Source organism: Sinocyclocheilus grahami, unplaced genomic scaffold, assembly GCF_001515645.1.
Source record: "Sinocyclocheilus grahami isolate Dianchi unplaced genomic scaffold, SAMN03320097.WGS_v1.1 scaffold251.1, whole genome shotgun sequence".
NCBI lineage: Eukaryota > Metazoa > Chordata > Actinopteri > Cypriniformes > Cyprinidae > Sinocyclocheilus > Sinocyclocheilus grahami.
Window position 1 is genome coordinate 1,113,501 of NW_015505430.1, and position 23,555 is coordinate 1,137,055.

General features: G+C 37.3%; 1 protein-coding gene across 1 annotated transcript in view; it reads right to left on the reverse strand.

Moving 5' to 3' along the window:
- LOC107598435 (integrin alpha-10-like) overlaps positions 1–23,555 on the reverse strand; it is a 52,641-nt gene that overhangs the window by 16,634 nt on the left and 12,452 nt on the right. The window contains exons 3-9 of the mRNA XM_016289772.1: positions 20,726–20,837; positions 20,378–20,487; positions 20,189–20,277; positions 10,036–10,150; positions 9,818–9,945; positions 7,439–7,587; positions 2,220–2,370 (exon numbers count right to left, since the gene is read on the reverse strand). Coding sequence (XP_016145258.1) covers positions 2,220–2,370; positions 7,439–7,587; positions 9,818–9,945; positions 10,036–10,150; positions 20,189–20,277; positions 20,378–20,487; positions 20,726–20,837 — 854 coding nt within the window. The remainder of the gene's footprint in view (positions 1–2,219; positions 2,371–7,438; positions 7,588–9,817; positions 9,946–10,035; positions 10,151–20,188; positions 20,278–20,377; positions 20,488–20,725; positions 20,838–23,555) is intronic.

Consider the following 23,555-nt stretch of genomic DNA (forward strand, 5'->3'; position numbering starts at 1 on the left):
TGTAATGTCTAAAACATATCCTGGCTGCGCCACACCACACCAATTCAGAAGTTTCTCTTCTCTCCTACAAGTGTTTTACATTTCCATCCGTTCCCTAGTTCTGTGCAGGAGGAAGAGAACGAGAAAGGAGAGAGGGAGAACATAAAACACATCAAAATATGAAAGCTATGCTTTGGCTGGTGGATCATTAAAACCAGCTGTCATAATTTTATTCCACAGTTCCCAAGAGGAGACGCAGAGAGACATATTCCCCAGATGACTCTGCAGATCCAGACACCATTCTGGCACTGATTGTCTAAGAGAGGAAAACACAAGCTCATTCAGGAGCAGGTTTACACGCTGTCCTCCGTTCCAATGAGTGGAGTACAGTAGAAATATCAAATCACCCAGGACAGCAGTGAGAGGCAGTTAAAATTGAAAAGTAAATGACTTTCAGACGGTTTGACATTTATTCTGGTTCTTTTTAATTCTTTGGACCCTTTCTTGTGGATTAGCTGCACTGTATATCCAATGGGCTTATATTAAATTTTGTTACAGATTGCACTGGGGAAAATTTAAAACTGCACCACTCTTTGAAAAAAAAAAAACAGCACTAACCAACTATCTGCACTGCCAAATGGACCATGTTAAAAAGCTTACTAAGTACTATTATATGTTTCATTATATATAATTTAATATGGAAATAACAATCAGTCTTACTGTTAACTAAAACTAAAACTATACATTTTTTGTTAAGTGAAATAAAGCTGAAATTAAATAAAATAAACATGAAAACTTAGAAATGTTGAAAATGTTTTTTGTAGAAACTATAGCCACATCCAGTCATGGTAATGAGGAATCATGAATGGTTTTACCTGTGGTCACCATGGTCTTATTGCAAATACCATAATTAAAATATGCAAGAGTTCTCCCTGAATCCTCCATGAATTAGAACAAGCTATCAGCTTTCCTCCTGTGTAAAATCTGTTCTGTTGGAATGGTCTCAGATTGTAGAAAAAAAACTTGTTTGCCTTCAGACATTATAACATATGACTGTAATCATGAATAGCCTGATGAAAGGAAACCAATATCGGCTGAGGAGTTCAGACTCAGTTCTACTGTCAGAATATTTTAAAGGTGAAGTGTGTAACTTCTGCACCACTAGCGGACTGCACCAAACAGAAACGCTAAAATAAAGACTGCTTTCAAGTTTCCAAGATGCAAGTTAAAAAAAAAGTCTTCCATTGGTTAAACAGGCAGTTAGACCTACACCAAATTTACTTCATTGGTTGAGCCAACGTGAATTAGTCCAGCCCTTAGCTCTATATGAAATGAGTGTTGATGTTGTAAGTATTAATATCAGCTTTTGGATGCTTTACGGACAAATATAAAATATAAAACAAATATACTATTTATTTGTTTGTAAAATAATACATATATTTGGATTATTTTTTTATTTATTACATCAAAATATATTTTCAGCATAACAATCTGACTTCTTCCGGGGTCTTTAGGGAATACCAATAATAATGTTGTTTCTATATTTCAACAATAAGTGCAAGTACACTGATTTAGGTTTAGGATTTAGTTTTAAAAATTTTCACTCTGAAATTGCTAGTAAATTTCATAAATAATTACAAAGAAATGGCAAGAAACATTAAATTAAACATGAACTTTTTAAGTAGAAAGACTGAAATAGTATTTTTTTGTAAAACTTACTTCAGTCATCTTTGTTTTGTTTACAGCGCTTTTTTTTAGACAGTCTATTGATGTTGGGAAGCCATTTTGGCTACACTGACACCCCAGGCTCTGATGGTGGCAGCTTCACTTTGTCTTTTTCTTGCCCTGTTGGGGTTTAGGGTTGCAGTAAAGGAGTGTCGCCCGCCCACTGACCCACCCAGAGGGGCAGGGTGTCGGTGTCGAGAGGTTTTTGGGTGTGGTTCATTCCTCTCATTCCATTTAAGTCTATTTCTGAGCAGCAATAATGTGGTTATGATTGTTTAAAGAATGAGGGAAGACAGTTTTATCATTCAAACAGAGACAGAGAGCGAGAGAACCGGGTGGAGCTGAGCAGAGACACTGAAAATAGAGCAGTGCCAATTATGGCCAGGTTAAGTGGAGATCTGATATTTAGGCATACATTCTGCTGCTCGCTGGTTTTCTTAGGAAGGGTTGTAGGTTTTTCCAGCCTACATCAGGGGTCAGATTTACTTATGGTAGGAATGTGTATTTGTACTTACAGCGATGGCGTATCTGGTGATGTTACGTTTCTCACATTCAGCCAGGGACTCAGGAAGGTCTTCACCATCATGGGACTCTCCATCTGTCACGACTATCATCACTTTAGTGGCCCCTTCCCTCGCTCCTCTGTCTGGACTAAAGGCCTCCATGCTACACATGAGTGAGAAAAAGAGAACAGTTAAACCTAAATGTTTTTTTTTGGTTAAGGGTGCCTTAAATTGATCAAAAGTAACAGAAAAAAAATTATAATGTAATTTATAATGTTACTAGAAGATTTCGAATAAACACAGATCTCTTTAACTTTCTATTTATCAAATGATCCTAAAAAAGATATCACAGTTTTCACAAAGCGTTTTGCACAAAAACTGTTTTCAACATTGATAATAAAAATAAATATTTAGTGACCAATTCAGCATTTGATTTCTCAAGGATCATGTGACACTGAAGACTGAAGTAATGGCTGCAGAAAATTCAGCTTTGCCATCACAGGAATAAAATGCATTTCAAAATACATTTAATATAGAAAACAGTTATTTAAATTTTAAATAATATTAGTTTTTACTGTATTTTTTATTTAAACAAATGATGCCTGGGTGAGCATAAAATACTTTTTATGACAAAAACTTAATAAATAAATAAATCTTACTGGCCCCAATACTTTTCAACAGTATTATAAATAGTATTGTGTTATTGTTATTGTTTTATTTATTATTAAGTAATTTTTTAATAACATTCATGAATGAGACATGTATAGGTTGCCACAAAACTTTTGCTTGAATAGTGTGTTTGTGCTATATATACACATGTAAAATAAATGCCATATGGTTTAATATTTTGTTAAATAGCAAAATATTATTACATTTTAGGTGTGGCCTAAATTTTAAGTTTATACTTTTTGGGACCCATGTATAATTCCTGTAAATTCAAGACATATATCAGGCTGAAAACTGTCCATATTTCATATTAAAATTCACACAAATTCATTTAAATAATTTTCTATGTGTGAAGCAGCCGATACATGCAGCAGGTTTCTGTGCTGTTTGTGTGAGGGTAACCTGCATTTTTCAAGATGTAAGTTTCGTGGCACAGCCAGCGTTAGTCAACTTAGTGATTTTCAGGCGGTTGTCCAGTTTCTAGCTAAATATAACTATGTGGTTGCCCGCAAGAGTGCAGAGTTTAAAAACAACCAGCAGCCTTATGGCTAATCACATCCAGTGAAAGCGGAGAGGAGAGGAGAATAACGGTAAATGTTGTAAGGAAGCAAACAACAGTGAAAACACAAACACAATGTTGAATATACTATCTGTGATTGACATAGAATCAAAGTCATGTGAAAAAAAATGGCACTCTGATTTTTCACACAGAGGGACGAAAGGAGAAATTAAAAATGTTTTGATGTGATATGTGAAAAATAGCAGGCAGGTTTTAATGTTGGAGAAGAATGTTTGTTCCATTAAGATATTTATGTTGTGAGGAAGAAAATCTTGAAAAATTCTTGATTATGAGAAAGATACACAATTTGTTACGCAGATGTTTCAGTGGGATTTTAGTGATTATGAAAACTTTTTAAAGGGATTTAGAAAGAAAACAAGCAAGAACCATTATGAAAACAATGAGCTTAAAGGGATAGTTCACCCAAAAATGAAAATTAGCTTGTTATTTACTCACCCTCAAGCAAGTGAACATGACTTTCTTCTTCGAATCCAATCGGAGTTATATTAAAAATTATAGAAAAAATCGTCCTGGCTCTTCCAAGCTGTATAATGGGAGTGGATGGTAGCCCAAAATTTAAAAGAAGTCCACACGGCTCCGGGGGGGGGGTTAATAAAGACCTTCTGAAGCGACGCAATGCGTTTGTGTAAGAAAAATATCCATATTTACAACTTTATAAACCTTTATCTCTAGCTTCCGCTAACTGTCGTACGCGTGTTCACGAGAGAGTGGTGTCCAGCGGATGACGTAGGACGTAGGCAAACGCGGTGACACTGGTCAAGAATTAGTAGTACAAAATGAGGATTTGTAAAGAAAAATGTCGGAGGATTTCGATATAAGCCAAGAGGACACTGGTTTTACTTTGCTGTAAACAAAACTTGTTTCTCGCGAGACTAGCATATTCTCACTTGAGTTTACGCTACGTCTACGTCTTACGTCATCCGTTGGACGCCACTCTCTCATAAACGCGCGTACGACAGTTAGCGGAAGTTAGAGATTAAGGTTTATAAAGTTGTAAATATGGATATTTTTCTTACACAAATGCATCGCGTCACTTCAGAAGGCTTTTATTAACCTTTGAGGGTGAGTAAATCATGGGGTCATTTTAATTTTTGGGTGAACTATCCCTTTAATTGTATTGAATGTGCACTTGTAGTGTATTTCAAATGTTTAGAGAATTAAAAAAAAACTATATTTGCAGATAATATAATATTAATAAAATAAAAGGCCACTTAAATGTACTTAGAGGGACTACACTTTCATGACGATATTTCGTAATGTTTAAAAAGTGTGCTTTGTAATAATGTCAAATTAAAAGTCATACTTTAAGTATTTCATTGAAATTTTAACTGTAGTGTTTTTTATTTAATATTACACTTAAAGTTAATATATTTTACTAAACTGCAACTTCACCTTTACAAATCTATAATTACAAATATATTTAAATACATGACAATTTCCAATAGAAATTACATTAAAGTAGATTTTTGTTCACAATAAATGCTTGTCCATACATTTGACAATACACTTTTACCAAAATTGAATGACAGTAGAAGTAATAATAAAATTACATATAAAGGTGTACTTAAATCCTACTTATATGGGTCAAAAGGTACTCTTAATTTCAACTAATTGTATTTGTAAATAACAATACATTCAGTTTGCACTTAAGGATATCTTACTAATACAAGTATTAAGTTCTCTTTTTAAAAGCATGCTAACGTGTACTTCTTTTGGTGAAGCAAGAAAGAAAGCAAGCAAGAAAGAAAGAAATTAAGAAAGAAAGAAAAAGTTGCAGGGAAAGTGATTTGAGCAGAGAAGTCTGTTAATTGCTGGGGCTGGTGTTATTTGAATGCTGCTGTGCTTTTATTGAGTGCTACATCTGGACTTATGTGGTTTTTAACTCACACTCTTTTGTTTTACTGTGAGTTTGAATTAATTACTATATTTGAACTCTCTCACGTTCATGTTTGTGTGTGTGACTGTACTGTATCAACACGGTCATGTGTGTTTAAACAGCTGCATGGGCGAAGGCTGCGTCTACTGGATGGTGACCACACCTGCGGCTCTGCTGAGCCAGCTATCCTTCTCTGGCTCAGCAAACCTGAATGTCATTTTCAATCTTCCTCACCTCAGCCAACTACTGCTATCACTTCATCTACCGTGAGAGAGTGTGTCAATCTGATGCGTGCCTTACAGAGAGTGGAAAGTTTTAAATGAGTCTTTAATTGTGTAGAAACTCAAAGACACGCACCACAAACACAAACAAACTCTCACAGTAAGGGAGCTGAAGAACCTGGTATAAACAAAAAATATCCATGAACTTCTGTGCCAGACAAAATGAAGAACTGTGTGTTTAGCACTGACAGAGATTTTAGACTAGACTCCTGAACATTTTCCTTGTTACAGTTTCATTGTTTTCAAATTGTATATTACACATTACACATCATAATATGGCCTAATATATATGTATTCACTAAAAAGAAACAAGATTAATTTGCTCTTGGATTAAACTACATTTGTTGTGTTCTATGTTTTTGATTCACTAAAAAGAACTGGTTCATAAGAGTCATTCAATCTGGAATCAGACTACACTATTTACTGTATGTTTCTGATTTACTAAAAAAAAATCAGCTCATAAGAGTCATTTGTTTGGGAATGGGGCAGCACTGGCTGTACATTTGCATTGTACGTTTTTCATTCACTTTAAAGATTTGCTCACAAGAGCCATTTGTTTTGGAATCAGACTACATAGCTCATTATGTTTCTGATTTACAATAAAAAGAACCGACTCAGAAGAGATTTTTGATCGGGAATCAAAATACACTGCTTGCGCTCTTTGTTTTTGATTCACTAAAAGAATCGACTCAAAGTTATTTGGTCAGGAATCAGACTGCATTGGTCACACTGTACATTGTATGTTGTCGATTAACTAAAACGAACCGACTCATAAGAGTAATTTATTCAGGAATCAGACTACACTAGTCGTGCTGTTATGTTTCATGTTCTAGAAAAGGGGCAGTCAGGGCCTAATGGTTAGAGAGTCGGACTTGTAAGGTCGCGGGTTTGAGTCTCAGGTCTGGCAGGAATTGTCGGTGGGGGGAGTGAAAAACCAGCGCTTTCTCCACCTTCAATACCACGACTGAGGTGAGACCCTTGAGCAAGGCACCGAACTCCCAACTGCTCCCTGGGCGCCGCAGCATTGGCTGCCCACTGCTGTGTGTTCACGGTGTGTGTGTGTGCACTTGGATGGGTTAAATGCAGAGCACAAATTCCGAGTATGGGTCACCATACTTGGCCACATGTCACTTCGCTAGATTCAATAGCGGTGTTGTCATTTGGTTTCTCAAATTTATTTTTAAATACACCTTGTTCTAAATGATTCCATGGCAATAAATGTACTGAGGACAGAGTTCTGTGTTATTAATTCATTTCAAAAGAGCAAGTGAAATTCTGTTTTCCATGATATGGTCCTTTTAAGATGTATAGCTTGACTTTAATTAGACTGGATTGTTCAGATCTCCTTTTCAGACAGTAGAAAGTTTCTTCCCAGCAGTCACTGAAAATCTGAGACTTGTTTCATTTTGTGAGGCTTTGCTTTTGTGGTCAGCAAGCGCCTGCTATGGTTAGCATCCAATATGTGTGCATATGTGTGTGCTGGAGGGTATTAGGATAACAATAAAGAAGAATGACAGAAGCAGACACTACAGGAATGAAGAGAGTGTGCATGGGACTCAGAGTGCAACGAATAGGAATCTCTTTAAACAAATCTTTGCTCCTGCATGAGAGTCTCAGGGGAAGGAATGGAATTACAGTTCTGAGGAGGCACCTTCACAAGTATCAACATAAAAACAAAAGCACTATTGACCAGATAGATTCAACTATGTTACACACTTTACATTTTCTATGGATATGGTGGGGATCATGAAAAGGTCAGAATGTACATAAAGGAGTGAGAGAGTGGGCCGTGCTACATTTGTTTTTAATAAGCAGTGGGTCACCATACCAGGCCATTTGGATGGCGTACGCAGTGCGGGTCTCCCGTCCCTCTTGACGACTGATGTTCTTGGCAGCTTCAACCACATCCTGTGTTGTCTGATAGTCCCTGAGAGACCACTCATGGACTGAGATCTCCCCATACTGCAGGACACCTACCTACAAATAGTCAAGTTAAAGGTGGTGCATAAAATTTCTAATGGTAACATTTCTCTCATCTCAGTTCTCAGAAACATTTTATTAAAACATCATAAAGACATTTCTGTGGTGCTTTCAAAACATTGATGTGTTTGTTCGAGCATCCTGATCAGCCCAACATAGTAACATCGTCTCAACCAACAGCCTGAATCTAGGGGTTGTGCTATTTGTAACTAGAGGCTATGATCAAATATGAGGAGAAGATGATCCTCATATTTGGGGGTCCATGCCATTAAAAAAATGGTCTAGCAGATGTTTGAGGTAATTTGCTGTAAATCACACAGCAGCAGTAATTTGTGCAGAACGGATAACTCCAGAATAAGATGTAGATGAGAAGAAATGCTCCACAAAGCAGAGGAATTTCCTTTTACCTCGTGTTGCCCCCAGACATTTCTCATTTTTCTAACTTTCTCCTATAGAAACCACAACTTCTGTTCACATTAATATTGTCATTTATTTTCCCCAGCCTGTCAGCGCTGTTTCTGTTTGGGCTCATTTCTCTCTGCGGACTGGCTTGTGGTTCTGTTCCTCACAGTCGTTCATACTGGCTCAATGCATCAAAGCTAGATGGGCGTTGGAGCTGTTGATGACAGGATTTAAAGTTAAAAGGCAGTTCTACATATCTGTCAAAACTGCAGCCAGGTCTCTGTTACCTAAAAGCACACAGTTTGAGAGTAAAGATTTTGCTCACTCACTTTGATGAATGTTTATGCAGACACCAATGAATTTTCATGATTTTTCCATAACTTTACCAAATATTTGTAATGACTGGATAGGAAATGGATGAGGTTTTTTAAAAGTAATTTTTGCACACACAAAGAGTAATTTCTAACTTAAGCAAGACTTCATACCTGCAAATAAATAGGAAAAGTGGCATTAAGTACAGAATTTTGCATGACTTTTTAAGATTTTACGAATTGTCAATACTTTTCTAGGCCTTTTTTAGATGACTGAATACATCCAATTGTTACGCTAAGATGAGTTACTCATTTAAAACTGTTAAAAGCAAAAATTTTATCAAAAAGAATAATCAAAACCAGTGATGGGCAAACTTGGCCCTTCCAGGCCACTTTCCTGCAGAGATTTGCTCCAACCCTGATAAAACTCACCTGCCTGTAGCTTTCTAGTAGCCTTGAAGACAATGATTAGCTGGTTCAGGTGTGTTTTATTAGAGTTGGAGCTAAACTCTGATGGAAAGTGGCCTGGAAGGGCAAATTTTGCCCACCCCTGATCAAAACAATCTAAAGATCAATCAATCTTGGAGAGGTGAGGTGTCCAAGTTGCAACATCTAGCTACTGGGGTGCCTTAGGGCTCAGTTCTTGGACCACTTCTCTTCTCTGTCTACATGGCATCACTAGGTTCTGTCATCCAGAAACATGGCTTTTCATGTCACTGCTATGCTGATGACACTCAACTCTACCTCTCATTCCATCCTGATGATCCGACGATAGCGGCTCGCATCTCAGCATGTCTAACAGACATTTCTTGTGGGATGTCGGACCATCACCTTCAACTCAACCTGGCTAAGACAGAACTGCTAGTGGTTTCAACAAACCCATCACTTTATCAAAATTTCACCATCCAGTTAGGCTCATCAACCATAACTCATTCAAAAACAGCTAGAAACCTTGGAGTTGTGATTGATGATAAGCTGAATTTCTCAGACCACCTTACTAAAACTGCCCGGTCCTGCAGATTTGCTTTATACAACATTAGGAAGATCAGGCCCTTTCTTTCAGAACATGCCACACAACTCCTTGTTCAAGCTCTTGTTCTGTCCAGGCTGGACTATTGCAATGCTCTCTTGGCAGGTCTTCCACCCAGTTCTATCAAACATCTACAATTAATCCAAAATGCCGCTGTAAGATTAATCTTGCTGAGTCCTTAACCATCTTCAAGAAACGACTAAAAACACATTTGTTCCATCTTTATTTTACCCTCTAACTCTAGCACTTTCTATTCTATTTTAATTCTACTTTATCTATTTATCTACTTTTTTATTGAAAAAAAACAAGTTTTCTATTTTTTTATTTGATTGCTTCTATTGTCCTCATTTGTAAGTCGCTTAGGATAAAAGCGTCTGCTAAATGACTAAATGTAAATGTAATGTAAAGAAGAAACATACTGTAAACCCACGTTAAAATACTAAACAAACAGGAACTACATCATTTAGGAAAAACAAACATATACCTGCATTTGCTCAGGACTTATGTGGAACTTGCTGAGAATGTTGCTAAGGAAGTTTTGCACCTCGTACCAGGGGTAGATACTATTAGAACCATCTAAAACAATCACTATGTCCATGTATGTGGTGCATCCTGTGAAAAACAAACACAAAATTAGTTCAGTTAAATGCAGTCATTTTATTCAATCCAACACATCAGATGGACAGAGGATGTTTATCTCACTCTGGGCAGTGGGTGCAATGATGTTCTTGGGCTCCATGTCATTAGTGACAGATGCACAGATTCCTGTGCTGAACAGAGATGTACCACATTCCTGGGACCAAAGTGGAGCGCAGACCTAAAGAGTATACAGAGAAAATCTGTATATACAGTTCTCATTCAGCGTCTGTAGCACCACCTTTATGCTTTTTACACAATTGTTTAACACTAGTATCTTACAGACTTATTATGAACAGCATTAACTCATAGAGCATGTGGCTGATATGTGCACACATCAGGGATTTTGATAGTATTGCATGTTATATTTTCTGTGTAAATGTGAAGTCTGGTATTTGGGCCTTTTAATGTCTTCTGTTTAAAAAGGAGGCAAGTGCTGTGTGCTGGTCAGACCAATAAAATCTACTGAAGTGAAGTGATCCAGGGAAAGTAGGAGAGAGAAACAGAAAGAAAGAGAGAAGCAAAGAGAAAATGGTCATGAAAAAGTAAAGAGGAATATTTTATTGCTCAGAAGTTTCTCTTTCATTACACTACCATTCAAAAGTTTGGGGTCAGTAAGCTTTTTGTAAATACATTAATATTGATATCAATTTCAGACATTCTTTTGAAAAAATGGTTTCCACAAATATATTATGAAGCTCAACTGTTTTCAACATGTTTCTTGAGTGCCAAATCAGCATATTTGAATGATTTCTGAAAAATCACGTGACACTGAAGACTGGAGTAATGGCTGCTGAAAATTTAGCTTTACCATCACAGAAATAAATTAAATTTTAGTCATTTCAAAATATTCCACAATATTACTTTTACTCTATTTTTGATCAAATAAATGCAGACTTGATGCACATATGAGACTTAATTTGATGAGACATATTTGAGTTGATATTGAAGTTATATTGGTCTGAACAGAGTTCAAGTTTTGTTGAGATCTTCTTTGAAACGTAAAAGTTGGCTTATATAAAAGTTGAATATTTGAGTCTCTTTCTCTGGAGAAAGAGAAAGGAAATAGATTTTGAAAAGATCTTCTTTGTGATTTTTCTTTTCTTATGTGAAATGATCACAAAAATGGGTTAGAAAGAGAAAGAATAAGACTGAGAAAAGAAGGGAAATGAGAAGGAACGATATGAATAGAGAACTGTTGTTATTGTTATTGTCATAGTTGGCGGCTACTCCTGCAATGAAGCAATTTAAATTTTCTTGGTGGGAGTTGAGGGGAGAAGGGCAAAAAATCACATAAAAATTGTATGTCTTCAAAGCGTGCCATTTATTTGCCTGAAAAGCCATTGTGAGAATTGGTGAGGCAAAGAATGAAGAGAAAGAAAACATACCAAGAGTTGAAAGAGGGAGAATAAGACAAAAGAAAGATGGGTTTGGAAGGAGTGGTTAGACTGAAGGTGGGTAAATGTTCTGCGACTCCCTACCCTGTTATTACAAAGGCCTGTAACAAAGGGATGGGAGGATGGTGAAAGGGAAAGGAAAGGACAGAATGAGTGCGAGAGACAGAACTGAAGTGGCGATGAGGGTGAGAGGTGCTATGGCTTTTCCACGGCCTGTCATTACAAAGGGCTTGAGTCACATTCCTATCCTGTTATAGCACTGACCAAAGGAATAAACACAGACTCACAAATCTTCAAACAGGTATATTCAATTAGACGCTTCGGTTAGTAATACTTGAATCTGCAATGTGCTGTGAGCGCTAGTTTTAGTTGGCATACGCCACGGTGAACTATGTGTGACTCCATCCCAGAAGCTCTACTCACTTGCTCTCCATTTAACCCTCTGTCACACAAACACACACACAAAAACATATTTTTGTTTGAACACACATAGCCTGACCCCCTCTGCCGAAACATTCACTCGCTCTCATAAAAAGTCTGACTACTGGCGAAAGCCACCCAGCAATTCCACCAAAGCCACAGCGGAGCGGCTCCAGAACTGGACTGATCTGGTTCACTGCGTTCTTCCGACACAAAAAGCCTTGTGTATGTGGAAGAGAGAGTGTGTGCGGGTAAAAGAATTGTAGAGGCTGAAACCATGAATATTAAGAGGAAGACTGACTGTTCTGGTCGAGTTTTGGGTCAGGTGAGGATTTAGCTTGTGGCCTGTACAGAACTACGTCATTCTGACAGGAATCTCAGAACAGCCTGGTTTGAGAAAGGGGATTTTAAAAAACACTGGATGGATTTTTATAATTATAGGATGGATGTGTACACACACTTCCAACATACATTTATGGTCAAACAACTTGAAAAGTGAATTTTGCATCCGATGACCCCTTTAAAGAAACAGTTCACTCAAAAATTTTAACTTTGTCATCATCTATGTTGTTCCAAACAAGTACATGATTTCCTTTTCTTTCAAGGCAAATCAGGATGTTGTACTTCCTTAAGACTACTGTTTCAATTCTTTTAAGGTCATACGATAGCTTTGAGAGAGAGAAGCAGATCCCAAATTACATAATTAATTGAAATCCTGCCATCCGACCTAGTTCTCCTTGGCATATTGATAAGAGAAGTAGTAGTGTCCAGTTTGACCCATTGACCCAAAACTTTTAGATATCAAAAAGTACAAGAGGAGATTGCAAAAGTAATCCATATGAATTCGATATTGTTCGATATTGATGAATCAAAACATGTTCATCATATGAAGCAAACGTGTCTCTTCAGAGGACTTGGGTTAAAGGAATAAAATTTGTTGAAAATTTACTTACCTTTAGACCATGCTAGATGTACAGTGGAGATCAAAATTAGAGAACAATCTATTAATACTTTATTATAATTAAAAAAATATATATTGTTAATCTTCATCGCTCAAAAATTGAAGGAATATAATCTGTAGGTATACCACTGTTCTACTAACATGTTTGACAAAAAATCCAAGGCATTTCAACAAAAACCTTTATTTTGTGGAAAACACGGTGATCAAAATTAGAGAACAGTTACCACTGTAGCATGAAAGATGAATGCAAATAAAATATTGGAGGATTACAGCTGTCAGGAATGAGTAGGAAGTGTACAGGTGCATCTCAATAAATTAGAATGTCGTGGAAAAGTTCATTTATTTCAGTAATTCAACTCAAATTGTGAAACTCGTGTATTAAATAAATTCAATGCACACAAACTGAAGTAGTTTAAGTCTTTGGTTCTTTTAATTGTGATGATTTTGGCTCACATTTAACAAAAACCCACCAATTCACTATCTCAACAAATTAGAATACTTCATAAGACCAATAAAAAAAACACTTTTAGTGAATTGTTGGCCTTCTGGAAAGTATGTTCATTTACTGTACATGTACTCAATACTTGGTAGGGGCTCCTTTTGCTTTAATTACTGCCTCAATTCGGCGTGGCATGGAGGTGATCAGTTTGTGGCACTGCTGAGGTGGTATGGAAGCCCAGGTTTCTTTGACAGTGGCCTTCAGCTCATCTGCATTTTTTGGTCTCTTGTTTCTAATTTTCCTCTTGACAATACCCCATAGATTCTCTATAGGGTTCAGGTCTGGTGAGTTTGCTGGCCAGTCAAGCACACCAACACCATGGTCATTTAACCAACTTTTGATGCTTTTGGCAGTGTGGGCAGGTGCCAAATCCTGCTGGAAAAATGAAATCAGCATCTTCAAAAAGCTGGTCAGCAGAAGGAAGCATGAAGTGCTCCAAAATGTCTTGGTAAACAGGTGCAGTGATGTTGGTTTTCAAAAAACACAATGGACCGACACCAGCAGATGACATTGCACCCCAAATCATCAAAGACTGTGGAAACTTAACACTGGACTTCAAGCAACTTGGGCTATGAGCTTCTCCACCCTTCCTCCAGACTCTAGGACCTTGGTTTCCAAATGAAACACAAAACTTGCTGTCATCTGAAAAGAGGACTTTGGACCACTGGGCAACAGTACATTTCTTCTTCTCCTTAGTCCAGGTAAGGCGCCTCTGATGTTGTCTGTGGTTCAGGAGTGGCTTAGCAAGAGGAATACGCCAAATTCCTTGACACGTCTGTGTGTGGTGGCTCTTGATGCCATGACCCCAGCCTCAGTCCATTCCTTGTGAAGTTCACTCAAATTCTTGAATCGATTTTGCTTGACAATCCTCATAAGGCTGCGGTTCTCTCGGTTGGTTGTGCATCTTTTTCTTCCACATTTTTCCTTCCTCTCAACTTTCTGTTAACATGCTTGGATACAGCACTCTGTGAACAGCCAGCTTCTTTGGCAATTAATGTTTGTGGCTTACCCTCCTTGTGAAGGGTGTCAATGATTGTCTTCTGGACAACTGTCAGATCAGAAGTCTTCCCCATGATTGTGTAGCCTAGTGAACCAAACTGAGAGACCATTTTGAAGGCTCAGGAAACCTTTGTAGGTGTTTTGAGTTGATTAGCTGATTTGCATGTCACCATATTCTAATTTGTTGAGATAGTGAATTGGTGGGTTTTTGTTAAATGTGAGTCAAAATCATCACAATTAAATTTGAGTTTCACAATTTGAGTTGAATTACTGAAATAAATGAACTTTTCCACGACATTCTAATTTACTGAGATGCACCTGTAGATGCCCTTTCTTTGAATGACTTCAGCACATCTGTGACCGCAGGACATCACTACTTTCTCAAACTGTGCTGATGTGATCTTGGTCCACTTCCACTCTCTTCCATAGTTCAGTAAATGTAGTTGGTTTCTTAGCCATAACTTTATCGCCAAGGATTTTCAATTAGGTTTAGATCAGGACTCTGGGCCAGCCATTTCATTATTTCAATGTTCTTGGCTTCAAGGAACTGCTTTGCCTGTTTTGCAGTGTACCGGGAACATTGTCTTGCATGAAAATTGCAGGCTGATTGGGAGATGCTTGCAGGGAAGGCACCACGTGTTGCTGAAGGAGGTTCTGATAAATATTTGCTTTCACCCTGCCATGTAACTGTATAAGAGACCCAACTCCTGCTGCAGAAAACATTCCCCAAACCATGATACGTCCTCCTCCACCTTTCACTGACTTCTTTACGCACTCAGGCTTCAGTCTTTCCCCAGTTTGATGCCGAACAAAAGGTTTCCCATCAGACCCAAATAAATTAAACTTGCTCTCATCACTAAAATGAACTTTGGACCAGTTCTCCTTTATCCACACAACATCCTCCTCAGCAAAGGTGAGCCTATCCTTTTGATTATTTCTGCTGATGAGAGGCTTGGTCACTGCAGAGTGCGATTTCAGTCTGACTTCTCTTATACATGCCGAGACAGATCCTTACCCTGTTCAGCGATGAACTGGCGAGCAATTCCAGCTGCAGTGTTGAACTGATTCCCCACTGAGAATCTCCGCATTATCCTGTCTTCCCGTGCAATTGTCTTACGTGGACTGAATTGGTGTCATTGTAAAGCTGCAATATTCAAGAAATCTCAGATTTGGAATGACCAGCTTCTCTTGCAGTGGCTGAAAGGGTCTTCTTTAAGGGTGTTTTCACACTCGGTCCTTTTCAGGGGTCTGAGCGCGGTTCGCGTGATTTTTGGCCCATATGTGAACACTCCAAACGATCTCAGACCCCTCAGAAGCGAACCGAACTGAGACCAATTCGCGAATTCCATTGTAGTTTGGTCATCGGATGTCTCCGTACAAATCAGCTGCTCATAATGGCTGCTTCTTCTGTCAGATCTCTACAAATTATTAGCTCACAATGTACACTTGTTTATTTTAATTTCAACCGCTTCCAAGAGAAACGCGGCTGTGCACCTTGCCATTTTTGATATACGGTTCTACGAGCACGTACATCCCGGCGGGGGTACTAAACTATACTCTCAGTGTCTATTATGTTTAAACTGTCAAAAACACCAATAGTTCACATAAACACAGTTGGTTTTGTCTCAAGCGAATGTAAACATCTGGGAAAGAAATCGCATGTTTATCAATATACTGATCTGTGCTTTACTGTAGTTCTAGTACAACAGCCTGATATGACAATGAGTAGAATCTATATTATTCATACTATGAATAATATTCTGTTTTATTTTTTACATTTGATTGTTCCATACTTGAATGCTGCTTTTAAGGATACCTACTGATACCGCAGTTGGAATCAGCTTCCAGAAGAGATCAGATGTGCAAAAACATTAGTCACATTTAAATGCAGACTCAAAACTCATCTGTTTAGCTGTGCATTTATTGAATGAGCACTGTGCGATGTCCGAACTGATTGCACTATATTATATGTATAATCGTTTTCTTAAATTCATTTTAAACCTCTTAAATCCCCAAAAACAATTTTTTAATAATTTTCAAAGTTTTTAAATTCCTTGTTTTATTGTTGTGATTATTGTTTTTATTTTATTTTATGTAAAGCACTTTGAATTACCATTGTGTATGAAATGTGCTATACAAATAAACTTGAAAGATTTTAAGCAGTTTAATATATTTTCTTTTATTTATTAAATTGTTCCTATTTTTTTCCACAATGTCTTCAATGTGCTATAAAATAAACAAGATTACATAAACAAGGAAAACAGTTCAAAATAAATGTGTTTTTTTTAACAAAGGTGCACAAAACTTATATTTTTTGTGCAAAAGATAAATTTAGAGAAATATTCCATGTTCAAATGTATAAGCTCATTCAACAGTAGGCTATTTGTAGCAATATTGTTTTACAAAATAATAATATTAAAAACATAACAACAATTATCTTTACAAACAAATCTCTTGGTTAGTGAGGCACATACATTGTAAGTGAATAGGATATAATTTTGGAGGCCATAGGGTCAGCCATCAAACTCTGACCTGGACTAGATCCAAAAAGCAACAGTCTGAACACAAAGAGGTCTGAGACACCATTACTGCTTAAGTGGACCAAAAAAGGATCTGAGTTCTCTTTCAGGAACAGGGACAGTGTGAACATAAAGAAAACTGGGCCCTTTTTCACTTGGTCCACCTCTTGGTCCACTTAAAGGGGTCTGGGTTCGGTTCTTTTAAAGAGGACCCAAGTGTGAAAACTCCCTAATATTGATCAGAGTTCTTTTTCAAATATCTCAGTTTTTTATACTGTGTTTCAGAATACGATTAATTTATGAAATATGCTTAAAACTGCCCTTCTACTCCTGTTAGGATAACTTCAAATAAGACTAAGCAGTGACCTTAAAATTTAGGAAATTGCAGGTTGTTTTCTAATTTTGATCTCCACTGTAGATAGCAGAGGTGGGGGACTCGAATCACATGACTTGACTCGAGTCAGGTTTAAGTCGCAAATTTTATGACTTGAGACTTGCTTGACAAATATTCATAAAAGACTTGACTTGACTTTGACTTGATATTCATGACTTGAGATTTGACTCGGACTTGAGTTAAATGACTCGAAATAACTTGTCTTTTGTTTAATAAATATTTGTTTGTTTTGAACGCACCGCAACCTAACCAAGTGACGCAGCAGGCAAGCAAAGAGAGCTAACGTAAGAGCGTGGACACAGTGTTGCCAACTTAGCAACTTTGTCGCTAGATTTAGCGACTTTTCAGACCCCTTTAGCGACTTTTCTTTTTTCTCCAAAAAAGTGCCTAGAGACAAATCTAGCGATTTCTTGGACAAACCTTATTTAGTTTCTGGGACTCGCTGGTACTGCCGCATGAGCGCGAGGTTTTGTTTTCCCAGCATGCACACACCTCTCTCTGCGTCTGATCTGTTCAGCAAGCGGCTGAGAGGAGCAGCGCTTTCAATTAAAAAAGATATTCTGTCGCTTCAAACTCTATTTTACATGCAAATATAACCGAAATCACAGCACATCCATTTTCTTTATCTTATGTGTATTTGATTTCATTAGACGACGTCGTGATTATGAATCAGGATTTTTGTGCAGATTAACATAAGGGAGAGCTGGTAATGTAGTCTTAATGGGCTGCTTTTTAGTCACTATTTCATATTCATCCCGTTGTCTTACAGAACAGAAGCAGAAAAATATACTAGTGAAAACAGCTTTATTTATTTTTTTGCATTGTAAATGGTCATTCACTGTTTATAAGGAAATGTCAGCTTTTTTTTTTTTTTTTTTGCAATAGCAGTTAGCATTTGCATGTGTACAGTGTCTAATACAGTGGGGCAAAAAAGTATTTAGTCAGCCACCAATTGTGCAAGTTCTCCCACTTAAAAAGATGAGAGAGGCCTGTAATTTTCATCATAGGTATACCTCAACTATGAGAGACAAAATGAGAAAAAAAAATCCAGAAAATCACATTGTAGGATTTTTAAAGAATTTATTTGCAAATTATGGTGGAAAATAAGTATTGGGTCAATAACAAAATTTAATCTCAATACTTTGTTATATACCCTTTTTTTTTTCTAATTTTGTCTCTCATAGTTGAGGTATACCTATGATGAAAATTACAGGCCTCTCTCATCTTTTTAAGTGGGAGAACTTGCACAATTGGTGGCTGACTAAATACTTTTTTTCCCCACTGTAATTGGTCTTCAGTGTTAGATTTTGTGTGAAAAGCCTATGGATAGTTTATGGGGATGCACATAAATATATTGTATACACATATGCAATCACATAAAGAAAAAAAAAATCATAAAGACTTGTGAGCCCAACCATGCATACACAAACAAACTAAACAAAACAAAACAAAACAAAACAAAAACTCAAACTTGCTAGCACAACCATGCACATGCAAACAAACAATACACTTTTCACTAATACACACGCACACACATTCACTCACAAATATGAATAAATCACACTCACTCAAATCATCTCTCTCTCTCTCTCTCTCTTGCTCTCTCTCTCTCACTCACTCACTCACTCTCTCTCTCACACACACAGATTAATAATGTACAATAGTCAATCCATCTGATAAACGGGTGCAAGATTTGTGTGATTCAATTATGAATTTTTCTTGTTGTTATTCTTTTGTTAAAAAGGAAGGACCTAATTTAAGGATGTATCCATGTCCCATAAAGGTGATGCCTGTTTGAATGCCATTTGGTGGCATAGAAACCATTATACTTGAATTGTTTAATACTTTTTCATGGTTTTCTGCAATGTTTGAGGCATATTGAAACAGCTGTACCTAAATACTTTTCATGCTTTTATGTTGGCCTAATTTCAGTTACATTTACATTTTAGGCTATGTAGTTTACATTTTTATTTATTTTAAATTTTAAATTTTTATTGTATTAACAACTCAGCTGTATGTGGACAAAATGCATATTGCAATTTTTTTTTGTTGCAAATAAAACTCCCATAGTAGTTTTAACTTATTTTAACATATAAATTCAGTTAAATCATCAAACATTTGTATGACTTGACAGTGACTTGTTTGACCCAAGCTACGACTTGACTTGAATTGCTTGACATAAAGCAGTGACTTGACTTGACTTGCTTGATTCTCACAAAAATTAATTTGGACTTGCTTGAGACTTGAAGGTTAAGACTTGAGACTTACTTGTGACTTGAACATGTGTGACTTACTCCCACCTCTGGTAGATAGAGTTTGTTTCTTAATTGTTTTTAAGAAATTTAGCATTACTCACCAATGGATCCTCTGCAGTGAATGGGTGCTGTCAGAATCAAGTGCTTGTGGATTATTGTGATGTTTTTCTCAGCTGTTTGAGCTCTCATTCTGACTTCACCCATTCACTGCAGAGGATCCATTAATGTAATGCTAAATTGCTCCAAATCTGTTCCGATTAAGAAAGAAACTCATCTACTGTACATCTTGGATGGCCTGAGGGTAAGTAAATTTCCAGCAGATTTGATCACAATATGTTTTTCTTGAACGCTCCAATCCCCATTCATAGTAATTGCATGGAACCGGGCGACTGAGCACATTCCTCAAAATTTCTAATTTTGTATTTTACACAAGAAAGAAAATTATCTATATCTTGTTAAGAATACACACCCATACAGACAAACACTGACTCTATAATGTGTCATTCCAATAGTGGCCACTGTTTTGCAGGTGGACACATGCACATAGAAGGTGGTCATGACAGATGGTGGTGGTTGGGTGAGACAGAGGAAGGGATCTCATAACCACTCATTCTATCTGCCATACCACAAATACGTACACACTCATGCCTACTCACATATATATAAAAACATAAACATGACTGAATAATCCAAATATTGATGTGATGTCAGTGCTCAAACATGAGATGTTTTTGGAATCTAAATACAGTCTACAGAATTTCAAATAAAATCTCACCAGGAAGCCATCTGAATCAGTAGGGGTCAGCGTCATCCCCAAATGAGAGTTTTTAAGATTTCGAGACACATTCTGAAATGCATTTTCACCTATACAGGGAATAACACAAAAACATGTTGTAAACTACTACTCCATGCACAACACAGTCATTGAATGTAAATTTTCATAGCCTGAGATTTGATCCAATACCTAGGTTAACTTTTGAGCAATTGGAATTTATCTCATCTCCCACAATGCACTTGTAAATATCCCCCTTCCTGTTATTTTGTGGTCCATCCCATGGAGCACCAACCAGAATTCTGTTCATAAAACAATGAGTCACTCAGAATATAAAAAAAAAACTTTACAAATGACACTTTGAAAGAACAGCAAAACATTATGTATTTATAAGCCTGTTTTGCTATAATTTGTGATCACCTGATGACATCTTAATATAATAAAATCTAGTCAGGGTCCATATTTAATATCCAAATGGTATTTATCATCAAGAACTTCTAAATGTGAGTAAAAACTAAAAAAGTACCGAAAAGTACTCACGATTTTTCTCCATTGTTCTCATGCTGTAACACAGAGAAGCCAAACAGAGCATCTTCAGGCCCACTGAAGATCCGTGGCCTCTTCACATCAATATTAAAACACTCACACAGCCCTAAAACAGAGAGACATCTAGTAAAATAATGCATACAGTGGTTAACATAAAAAACAAATATACATACACTACTGTTCAAAAGTTTAGGCTTGGTAAGATGTTTTTAATGTTTTTAAAAGTCTCTTACGCTCACCATGGCTGCAAAAACAGTATTATTATTAAATATTATTACAATATAAAATAACAGTTTTCTATCATTTTAATCTTTAGTATATTTTAAAATGTAGTCTATTCCTGTAAAGGCAACACTGAATTTTCAGCAGTCATTGTTTCAGTCTTCAGTGTCACACAATCCATTAGAAATTATTCTAATATGATGAATTTGATATGTTTCAGCAATAATATCATTTTAAATATAACAAATAAAATTAAAAGTAAAAAAATTAACAAAATAATTTTTTTTTAGTTAAAATAACAACACAAACCAATGTTCTCAATGTACTACAAACACTACTTTTACAAAAACATTACCATGGTAACCACAGTTTCTACTAAACTGACATAGTTACTGCTGTAAATTGTAAGGGATTATATTGCTTTGTACATTTAATTTCTTCACATTTCTACACACAAATCTTCAGTACATTCAAAAAGGATCTATGACGGTCAAAAGTGCTTAGGTGATAAGCATATGCAAAGATAAAGACAAATATCAAGAAGGATTCATATTGGCTTCTCAAGTTTCCAAGATTCTGGAGAAAAAGAGCAGTGAAGAACAGCTGTAGTTGATGAATGAACTGGACGGATGGAGTGACAGACAGACAGAGAGACAGGAAGAGGCCAGAGAAAAAGAGCTTGCAAAAGAGAGAAGGGAAGAGAGGGAAAAAAGAGGGAAGGGTGGCGGTTGTAATAACTGCTGAACATAGTGGTTCCCTGTTATGACAAACAGACCTGGCTTTTTTAAGACTGAAAGAGAGAGAGAGAAGCTGAAGCAGAAATTCACCGGTGGATTTGTAGCTCATGGCAAATGTAACTCAAAACTACTCCATTGGCCAAAACAGACTTGTGGAACAAAGATGACCAGTCAATCACACTCCCAGTATAATACCAACACTGAAACCTATCTGAGGGGAATTCTCGGTTTAGTGTGATACGGGTTTTGACCCACACACACACTGGGGTCTCATTTACTGTGGGTGAAGTTGTGCTCTGAGTGGATTTCTTAGGATTGTTTACCAAGAAAGCAGAGGGGAGGCTTTCAGAAAGGGGGCAGACAGAGAACCAAACCCCACAGACCTCAAAACAGGGTCCCTGCATTTCTCTCTTTTAGTCTCTCACCCTCTCTCTCTCTTTCCAATGGAATGAGAACATGGAGGGGGACCCAAGGAATCAAACTTATGACCTTTATGTTGATGCTATCAGCCACACTTAAGAATGTCTTTGTGTTATGTAACAAAAATATAAAAAAATTAAAAAGTCATTTATTTTAACATTTTAAAGGCAAAGCTTTCAACTATATACAGTATATACTATATTTAGGTTAAGTTTTTTTTATAAATAAAAGAAAACAAGTAGGTAGAATAGAAATAGAATAGAGTGCTAGTTTTAGAACGTCATTTTTATAATAAATCGAAAGAAAATTAGGTAGAATAGAAACAGAATAGAGAGTGCTACTGTGCTAGTGTTAGAGGGTTTTATATATATATGTATATATATATAATAAAATAAAACAAGTAGACAGATTTTTATAAATATAATGAGAACCAGCAGCATTGTCTTAATTACTTCAGAAATAGAATAGGAAATATCCTAACCGGGGCCTTCAAATATTGTGTTGGACAATGGGGGTCCTTCAAGTAAAAAAGGTTTAGAACCACTGCGTTAGTGGAACATGTCCATAGTTAACTACATCAGCACTTACTCTGCAAGACACTCATGTGAACTTCATAAATTTAAAATGACACTGAGATGAAAACACGTTTAGGAAAAGTGAAGTTCCCTTTCAGTCAGTCACATTCAACATTACGTCAGTCGTGACTGACGAATTGGGATCTCGCCCGAGACTAATTCGTTTTAAGACGAATCTCCGCGTGTGTTTACAGAAGAAACAGCTAGCGTTGGTGTCACGGCGCATCAGCGGGGGTTGCCATCCGGTGCTGCTCCTCTTTGGCGGGCTGCAGTGTCCATTCTGCGGTCTCACCGCGACCTCCCCTGGGCACTTCAGAGCTCTGTATAAAAGAATGTTTCCTTCCTAAAAGAGCAAATTCTAAAAGAGCTTCACGAGCGACGGGCGTCTTTTTAAAGATGGCTTCCCGCTCGTGCGTTTCTGGATGTGGTCACTTCCTGGCTTCATCTGACGGTCATGATGGCTATATCTCATGCCTGGGCTTGCAGCACGCTGAAGCAGAGCTCATGGATGAGTCATGTTCTCAGTGCGGGAACATGACCATCGCGATGTTGCGATCTACCACTGCGGGTATGTCGGTGGTCTCCCTAGTCCCGTGCGTTCGAAGGGCGAGCATATCAGTACAAGGTCCTCCCCTTCGGGCTATCCCTGTCGCCTCGTGTCTTCACCAAGGTCGTGGAGGCAGCCCTTGTTCCATTGAGGGAAGCTGGCATTCGCATTCTCAACTACCTCGACGACTGGCTCATACTGGCCCAATCTCAAGCGCAGTTGTGCGAACACAGGAACACGGTGCTCAGTCACCTCAGCCGGTTGGGGCTTCGGGTCAACTGGGAAAAGAGCAAACTCTCCCCGGTGCAGAGGATCTCTTTTCT